The sequence below is a fragment of the Etheostoma spectabile genome, chromosome 24 (genome assembly GCF_008692095.1).
Source record: "Etheostoma spectabile isolate EspeVRDwgs_2016 chromosome 24, UIUC_Espe_1.0, whole genome shotgun sequence".
NCBI classification, from domain to species: Eukaryota; Metazoa; Chordata; class Actinopteri; order Perciformes; family Percidae; genus Etheostoma; species Etheostoma spectabile.
Genome location: NC_045756.1, coordinates 4,234,451 through 4,243,762, shown reverse-complemented (window position 1 = coordinate 4,243,762; position 9,312 = coordinate 4,234,451). Strand labels below are relative to the sequence as shown.

General features: G+C 41.6%; 1 protein-coding gene across 2 annotated transcripts; it reads left to right on the top strand.

Moving 5' to 3' along the window:
* Window positions 1-4,121: 4,121 nt before the first annotated feature.
* LOC116673965 (homeobox protein engrailed-1-B) lies at window positions 4,122-8,569 on the top strand. Of its 2 annotated transcripts, none has more exons than XM_032506388.1 (2): window positions 4,122-4,981; window positions 7,839-8,569. In XM_032506388.1, exons 1-2 carry the CDS (start codon window positions 4,453-4,455, stop codon window positions 8,159-8,161), a joined length of 852 nt encoding a protein of 283 aa, XP_032362279.1. In that variant the 5' UTR covers window positions 4,122-4,452; the 3' UTR covers window positions 8,162-8,569. The 2 variants fall into 2 exon arrangements, with proteins under 2 accessions (XP_032362279.1, XP_032362278.1); XM_032506387.1 differs by having other exon boundaries at window positions 7,827-8,569.
* The last annotated feature ends 743 nt before the right edge of the window (window positions 8,570-9,312 follow it).

Below are 9,312 nucleotides of genomic sequence, written 5' to 3'. Positions count from 1 at the left end.
GCTTTTGAGGAGGAGAGAGGGGGGGCAAGGTGGGGTCCGGGGGTGTGGCCTTGACCAACGGCCACTTGGCTCTTTTGAAAGTCATCATGTCTCTCTCTCATGGGTGGGCCAAATTCTCTGGGCGGACAAAGCCGAGGAAGGGGGAAGTAACCTGGCCCCGTATGACCTCATAAGGGGCCGGTTTACCTCCCTCAAAGAAATGACTGCCACTGTCACAAAATAGATATCATGTAATGTACTTGGATATGCATATGTAATGTGTGAATGCATCTTATCTGACAAAATAGCCTTTGAAATCTAAATTTTACTCTAGAAAGCGTGTAATTATTTTTAGGTCTACTTATGTTTCAATAAAAATTGAAACGTGGATTATTATTTAAAAAAAAATGTTTTCATCATATATTACATTTATCATAATTTTGTTTTGTTTTGTGTTTCTTGATGTTGTTGTTGTAGCACTTTGAATAGCCTCTGTGTTTGAAAGATACAAATAAAGTCTAGCCTGAAGCATATTTAATGTAATCAAAAAGTGTTTAATATATTTAGAACTTGTTTTATTTGTTCATCTTTTCTTTCTATTTACTCTCCCTACAACTAAAAGCATGAACATTAGGTTTGTTTTTTGTTGGGTTATTACTCTTTATGGTGTTGTGCGTCTGCGAGACTAACATTTCTGGTCAAAATGCACATGCCACTTACACAACAGAGTCACTAGATGTCACCAACGCTCTATGATTGTTATTGACTTTCTGGGATTCCAGATGTGGATACATAAGTTCAGAGGGTCACACACACACACACACACACACACACAGAGTGAACATAGATAATGTTTATCTGCAGCCAGCACCTTATTTAACGCACATTTTGTCCAATTGAATACAATCCTTGTTGTCTTTCTGGACTACTAGGTTATTCCAGACCTGAGAATCATGGGTAATTCTGACCATGCTATTTCTTGTAGATTCTCTTTAAACCCCCTCCATGTAAAACCAACAGGTATTTGAATTCCTCCCTTCATGAGGCTCTTAGACGCTGCTGATTGCAGCAACTTGTAACATTCAGAGCTTGTAATTCTGGGGAAGCATATTGTTTCGATTTACATATTTATTACTTTACTTAAGTTGCATTATGGCTGCATATTTCTTTAATTTTGCTTCATTCCTGCAACCTGTGTGTGCTTTGCTGCTTTTGCCTTGGCTTCCCATTTGTTGGCCTGCTGCTGCTGGCTGTTGGTTGACTGATTGATTGTGATGGGGTTAATTCTTGTCTGGTTGTTTTTCGTGTGACTGGTGGACTGCGGACAGGTGAGTATCAAACCCCTGCTCATTTAAACTTTTACTGAAGACAACTGAACATGAAAACACGTGCAGAACCTTACACACCTTCCTGAACACCCCACTAGCTCCCATATCATCCCCCCACTAGGTGGTAGCACAGGCCTGCAGCTGCAGCACTTTGCTGCCAGACTGAATCCTCCCAAAGCTCCACAACTTTCCTCAGACTATCACATCTTTCATCTGAAACATGTTGAATCCATCTGACAATGTGGGGGCGTCTGTTTTAGCACACACAGACCACATTTACCTGAAGGAAGAAAAACAAAACAAAAACTTTAGCATTCTTGGAGTGAATGAGTCAATAATCGAATTTTGTAGACACACAAAAAAAGCCACAGAGCATTACTCCAATCACTGTTGTGCGGGTGACCATATTGGTGGTGATTATAAATTATGTTTATTAATCCTCAAATATTTTTTTAAGACTTGGGCAAAGATTTAAAATTAGACCCAACATCCCCCCCCCCCACCCCTGTATATGTCCCTACATTATGTGTTTTCATCTGTATCTCTGGTATAGGCCAAATCTGTTTTATTTGTATTAGCCTATTAAACTTAATGCCTTTTTTATTATTAAAACAAAAAACTTGTAGTAGGCTACCTTTTTAAAAATGCTGAACAGCTCTTTAAGTAGGCCCATCTACAGGCATGGGTACACAAAGTACAGTGAGCTCCTTCAGTTAGACTAATACAGGCTAAGTGGAAGCAAATAGTGTGCCCTGTGTTACAGGAGTATTACAACAGGCTCCATGCCAGGCCAGCAAAAAGCCAAGAATGAAGGTGAAAGCAACAAGATAAAGATAATAAATCAAACGTATAGAGCAGTTGTTTGTAAAGACTGTTTTCCATCATTTGGCGTCATTTCATCTAACCCATCCTTCACACAGGAAACAATAATCAAGCGAACCGCCTAAAAACAGGATTTTCTTTTCCTGTGTTAGCTGGTGCAGTCTACACACACCGCCATGCCTTTACTTCAGACAGCTTTTCAACGAGAGCCTCGTCATAAACCACAGTGTGTGTGTGTGTGTGTGTGTGTGTGTGTGTGTGTGTGTGTGTGTGTGTGTGTGTGTGTGTGTGTGTGTGCGTGCGTGTGTGCCGCTGGAGCAGTATATAGGCTACTCAATAAAACCGGGGCTGCGATCCGTCAGTGCATTTATCATCCTATTACGGCGACAAATCCGGCTCCCAATACATGAAAGGTAAAATGAATTACCAACGTTAAGCCGTCAATAAAGTCATTTCTGTAAATGGTGTCTCCGAGGGCCCCCGCTATTATTCAACAAGCTTTATCAGCACCTTGGAAATTACGTGGCTTGTAGCGCGGCCCCTGCTTCACTTTGATTAAGGGCCCTGCCAGGGACCGGTGACAGCGCTTTTGACTCGGTTTTTATTCAGCCCGCTCACCGTGATGAACACCGGGCTGATCGGGCGGAATGAAGACTAATTAAAAGCTATAAATTATCTTTTGCAGCCCCTCTCAAGGAGCCTCTCGTTGCTGCGCCAGATAAGAGCAGACTGAGTGCTCATTTACCCACAATGGCGCCGCGGCCAAGCAGCATATTGATACTGTCCTAATTGGAATTTAATTAAGTAGCCATGGCTTCCCGCTCCGGCCTGTGGGATAAAGATTTCACTGCACGTCCCCACTTGCACGCTGTTGCTATATTATGATTACTAATACTGTTATTTCAAATCGCCAATTAGCGCCTGGAGGCAATTTGATTCTGGAGATTCTTTTACAAAACCCCTATCACCTATATCTCATCGGGACATAGGCTATTTGTGCTTTCCACGCCTCACTGTGTTACTAAAAACCTCATTTTTCGCTTAGGTTTTTTTTTAAAGAAATGTGTGTCCTGCTGCCTAAAACTGGGATGTCCAAAATCTGTGTGTTTAAATCAAAAATATGGCCTCCATGTGTTACACACAAGATCCAGAGGCGACGGAAAGACAATAAAAGGCCAAGGAAAAAAAAAAAATGAACGGTGAAATTAAAATGACCACATAGGCCTAACTGTGTAGGCTAGAGACGTTATAGCGTCATTAATTACTGAGATTTGAAAGGACATAAATAGCATTCTCTTTCTCTAAAATGTCAACATTTTGTTCAAATATTACCATAATATGGTGAGTATTTGACGCTAGTAAGGCAGTGAACAATATGCACGAGCATACAGGTCAAAGCCTGTGAAACCCCGCGTGCTGTCTACATCCAAACACCTGCAACGCGCCTGCAGGTGTTACATTAGCTTGAACTAAATCAAATGGATAAGAAAACGCATTGTATTTTGTTTGTATGTATATTTTTATTTTATTATTTTTATGTTTCCTTTGAGTATTTCCTGGACCGTCGTGTGAGTCTTAAATAAAAATATATTTTTATAAAATAAAATTGTCATTTAATAATTTGATGTTTTTAAAAAGCTCCATGTAGCATAGGCTAAACTAATACCACGGCTAGTCTATAGAACACAAAACTAGATTTTAGAATGAGTATTTAAATTAAAAAAAAAAAAAAAAATTAAAAACATATTTTCTGTCCTCCTGTGTAACATTTTCGATGCTGCTGTTGTTTTTATTTGTCTGTGTGTAGCCTATGTGCATGCACGTGCCCTTCGCCAAAATTGATCGAACTACGCGCGGGCTCTGTGTGCGCGTGTACTTCACAGCGCTCCCCGAGCCCTAATTGGACGTCGTCAATTGTGACAGGGACGATCTCCGCACCTGATTGGTCTGCTGCACGTGTGCACGCGCACACGTGCTTCCGGCTGGGTGTAAGAGAAAGAAAAAACACACGGGGGGAGATAACGGTTTTAGGAGAGTTTAGGAAGAGCGCATACACAGATATTATGCTGCACCGGAGGGAGGCAGGGACACTGGTTATAACGCGGAGCTGCTCGCTATGCCAGGTCTCGGAAGGTTTTAGGAGACGACATGTCGCCGCTCTAGGTGATATTAAAAATTAGCACAGGCATTTGTTTGTTTTATTCTAGCGAGGAGGCTTGTTTTTACATGCTGTCCGTCTAAATTGGATACCGAAGGGGGCGGGAGCGCGAGCAACAAGTGGAGTTTGGCGTGGAGAGGCCGATAATCTTCACCATCACCAGTAATGGAAGAGCGAAAAGAGCCAAACAGCAGCCGGGACTCTACCGAGGAGGAGAGCATGTCCCTGTCCCCAAACCTCCCATCCCCTCCCATGATTTTACCGCACCAGGCCGCGCAGCAGGCCCACAGAACCACGAACTTTTTCATAGACAACATCCTCCGGCCGGACTTCGGCTGCAGAAAGGAGCCGAGCTACCGCGACCGGACGCCGGGCAGAGAAAACGTCAACCCGCTAGGAGCGAGGCCGCCGCACACCGGCAGCCTCTGCCTGGACTCCAACTGCAGCAGCGACAGCGCCTCTTCGTCGCCCTCCTCCTCGTCCTCCACGTCCTCCTCGCCTTCGTCCAAGCAGAACTCGTTGAAACAGGGCGAACCGGCGAGCAACGGGTCCGGTAGATACGCAGACAGCCCCTCGTCAATTATGGTTGTGAGTGGCAGCAATGGAGGATCTCCGCCCATAACGAAAGAAAGCCAGCCGATGTTGTGGCCAGCTTGGGTTTACTGTACACGGTACTCGGACCGTCCCTCATCTGGTAAGGCGCTAGTAGTCCCCGAATACCGCCTGATGGGTGTTGAGTTCACGTCCCTGTCTTATAAAAGTATAATTAAACTCTTTAGTGGTCTGATTTTAACCTCAAAGTTATTGGTAGTTATTTTGTAATGTAATTTTGTCTGTGGTAGCCTATACTTGTTCCCAGTGTGGCTTAAATTAAAACCGAGAATTTTAAAATCCATTATGAAAGAAAGACATTTTTGAAATAAAATATCCAACGCACATTACCCAAATAAAAACGATTATATTTATAAAAAACAGAGTGTACATGGGAGGAATAAGGTCTCTAAACTGTTACTAATTCCCATTACTCCTCTCTCTCACACACAAAGACACAGCTATATAAATATAGAAGCACATTATTACGATAGAGTGTCTCATATTTGTTACAGGGTATTTATTAATGGCATAAGAAGTCAGCTTAAAAACTGGCATTATTTCCAATGTAATTCAATGTGCAAATTCAGGACATTGTGCCTTACACATAATGTGTCAGTGTGCACAATTGTTTTCGTTGAGAGATGAGACTTCTATTGACCTTCTCTCTCTTCGTCAGCACAGACATACACTGAAAGGTGGTAATTGTGGTTAATAGTGAAGTTAAACTATAGGCTACTTCTCTATTTGAATTAAAATAAGTGTTGCATGTATGCAAAAAAGCATTAGGCCGACTGGCTCAAAACACGCACACAAAAATCAGTCATTTACGGTAATATTGGACAATAATTAAATTACACAAATAAGAAATTTATGGGACTTTTGAAATGCTATCAGCATCACCCTCGCCAGCCTATAGTAGCCTATTATAATACCCTATTTTACCCAAATAAATAAAATGCTCATTTTTAAATGATTGTGAGTGTTCAGAGTTTACGCCGTTTTAAAACTATATTAAATAAAAGGAATGCACTGTAATGGGTTCAGAATGTCCGCCATTGTTGGGCTTAATTTTAGAAAAAAATAATAAAAGAATAACAAAACAATAGGCTATTGTTAAAGAATATGAACCTGAATGGTTCTGTGACTGCCAGCTGATGTCCAGGGGATGCATTCGGTTAGTTAAAATACATAAGCTCTATCACTTACAGCTGAAAGAAATGTGAAATAATAACAAGTATAACAGCACAGAATGAAGTCCGAATTCCTTGTTAATATAATTTTATAAAAGTGATTTATGAAAAGTGACCTCATCTTTTATACCTAATTATGAAGAATAATGTAGATGCAGGCTATACATGTTTAAAATAATACCGACCTAGCAGTTCACACTAGGCTGATAGCCTATCCCTGGTGGGGGGGATGTTTTTATTGGCTTTGTGCTTTTCATGGTCATGATAGTGTTAAAGTGATGAGGGATGAAAGGCAAAGGCCCTCCCGGTTAATTAGATTATTTTAGCTCTCCTTGATCTACACAGCATCAGGGAGGATAGTTTTAGGATTGATTTTTACTGCTTTCTTTGAACCTGTCTTAAATGCGTGGTGGATATTGTATTAAAATAACAACCATATTAAATCAGTGGGCTCTGGCTGCACAGGGACCTGCAGCATCTTCAAATCACAGATATTGACAGTTAGAATAACCATGTCCAGATTAACCAATCCAATGCAAAATCCTGCTTCTATCTGATGTGTGACCAGATTACATTTTTACATGAGCTGTTTTCCATGCATGCATTTTGGCAACATTTATCCACATGTCAGCACAGCCCTACAGCCATTTATGATGAAGTAATCCTGCGCCTGGATCCACGATGGATATCAGTAATTATAGCCTAAAACAGGATATGGAAGTTATTTAAAAAAAGAACTAACTACTATTTTTTTGCTAAGTAAACGGCGGTGAAGTGGACCTGCGAAGTCTGCACCGGGACTGTTGTTGAAAGCAGTTTATTCCATTTGAACCGTGGCCGCGGGTTGCTGCCCGTCTCGGGGAGGGATCCCGTCACGGCACGGGCCTGAACTACACTTTACACAAAGGCCTGCCTGGATCTGGAGCCTAGACCGCATTCACACACCTAAACCTCACATAGGTTTATTCTAACTATGAGGACAACAATTCTTGTCTCGACCATTTCACAACAAACAACAACAAAAAATCCTAAGGTGTTCCAGGAAAATACCGAGCCAACGTTAATGTGGATAGTTGTGCATATGAAGGCATTGTTTCTTTCTTCTGCTAATTATCCTCCACATTCGTAATTAATTAACACAAATATGACCTGAAGAGGGCTAAATTTAATGTCTAATATCAGCTGATTTTTTGACAATCACGCGCCAATGTATGGCGTTCCAACCTCAATGGTAGGCTACATCGCTGTTGCATGCAGGGCGGAGGAAAACGTCATTCATATTAAAAATATAGCCTATTTTAATATAAATGATTAAAATGAGTCCGTAGTTTATCTGTTATGTGTAGGCCCACACACTGCAGGGAGTTAGCAGCTGGATGATGTGTAGTTTAAAGGTTATAAAATAGTTTTCATGTTAAAGGCATGATGGTTCCTAATAGTTCCAGGACGGTGCCAGGCAGGCCAATGGCATGGGGAGTCGAAATAGAATCCTATTATAGTGAAGAAGAGGTGAGCAGATAGTGGGGAAATAAAGAAGGGATCGGAACTAGAGAGTGTCCATCAGGACACTGGTGACACACATGTGGTGATATGGAGCAGATCAGATATCTGACGCAGTCCTCTCGTCACCAGGGAGACGCTCAGTCGACATGAGCAGGCGCTTTAATGGGAAATAGAGGAGGAACTTTGCGCGCCTCGTGTGTAACATTGTGCTCGTGGTCCAGCAGTAGAATAAATATTTTATTTCCATTGTTGTTTGCACGCCAGGCCCAAGGACACGGAAACTGAAAAAGAAGAAGTGCAGCACCAAGGAGGACAAGCGGCCGCGGACTGCGTTCACGGCCGAGCAGCTGCAGAGACTGAAAACCGAGTTCCAGGCCAACCGGTACATAACGGAGCAGCGGAGACAGGCCCTGGCCCAGGAACTCAGCCTCAACGAGTCCCAAATCAAAATCTGGTTCCAGAATAAGAGGGCCAAGATTAAAAAGGCCACCGGCTACAAGAACGGCCTGGCCCTGCAGCTCATGGCCCAAGGACTGTACAACCATTCAACGACCACCGTGCAGGAGGACAAGGAGGACAGTGAATAACGGGGCCCGGACATTCCTCTGCTGAGGGCCGCCACCTGACTCCTTTGGCTTTTGGACATAATGGAGAAGGGGAAAAATGAACTGGAAGTGGGGGAGACGCTATTTAAAAACACAGATTTCTGTTTATGGTAACAGTATACGGACATAATTATATGAATGAACGATCGTTATTAAAGTTTATATAGCCAAACAGTTATCATGTTGTATACAGTATATTTAATTTCGTCTCTCATCCGGTTCCTTTCTGTCGGTCTCCTTCTTTCTAGGATGTCTAACTGGATCGATAGGTTGTTGTGGTTCCCCATATTTGCGCCACATGTCCCTTCAACACATCAGTCCGCAGACTCAAAACAAGCCAAAGATTTTAATATGTTCACATGTAGTCTGAAATAAAGAAAGAGAACGGTAGATATGGACTACATTTATCTTTCTTTCATTCGTTTTCAACATCGTTTTTGGTGGAAAATGTTAAACCTCACAAAAATGTATTAATTTGGCTGATCATTTGTTTAGAGCAACTTATTTTTAATACCATAATTCAAATGAACAAGGAGAAAATGTTTTATTATACATTTTTTTATTATAATTTTTCCCTGAACTGGACTTTCCCACATGCCTTATTTACGAACATAAAACATAAAGTTCATGCAGCAATTTGAAAGGACCAAACCGTATTTTATAACAGGCTTTTAAATGATTTCTTCATAGTAAACATATATGGATTCTTAAATGTTTTATTATATATTATATTTGTTATTTGAGATGGGGCAGAGACAGAAATACAAAAATATAACACACACACACACACACACACACACGCAAGGAATCCCACAGTTCCTGTTTCACAGTTCATGTATCACTATAATCAGATACTGCTTGTTTCTAGGTTTCTAAGATTTCCCCTATTAATCTATTCTGGGCATTTACTGGTAAACTCTCCCTCTACACTACAGAGACTATAGGAGCCTCACTGAAATGAATCCATTTACTAAAGAAACCTGGCAGTGTAGCTCTCTCTCTGCTTTAGGGAGAAACATGGGATACATGTGGCCTGTTTGGCCTTACGTGACCTCAGGTTCCCGTTGGATAGAGCTTTTATGTGAACTCTGTGACATGGCGTGCATGTGTGTGTGTGTGTGTGAGTGTGTGTG

Coding starts and splice junctions, on each gene's coding strand:
- LOC116673965 (XM_032506387.1), top strand. CDS start 4,453: ATGGAAGAGCGAAAAGAGCCAAACAGCAGCCGGGACTCTACCGAGGAG. Junction 4,982..7,826: donor CTCGGACCGTCCCTCATCTG/GTAAGGCGCTAG, acceptor TTTCCATTGTTG/TTTGCACGCCAGGCCCAAGG.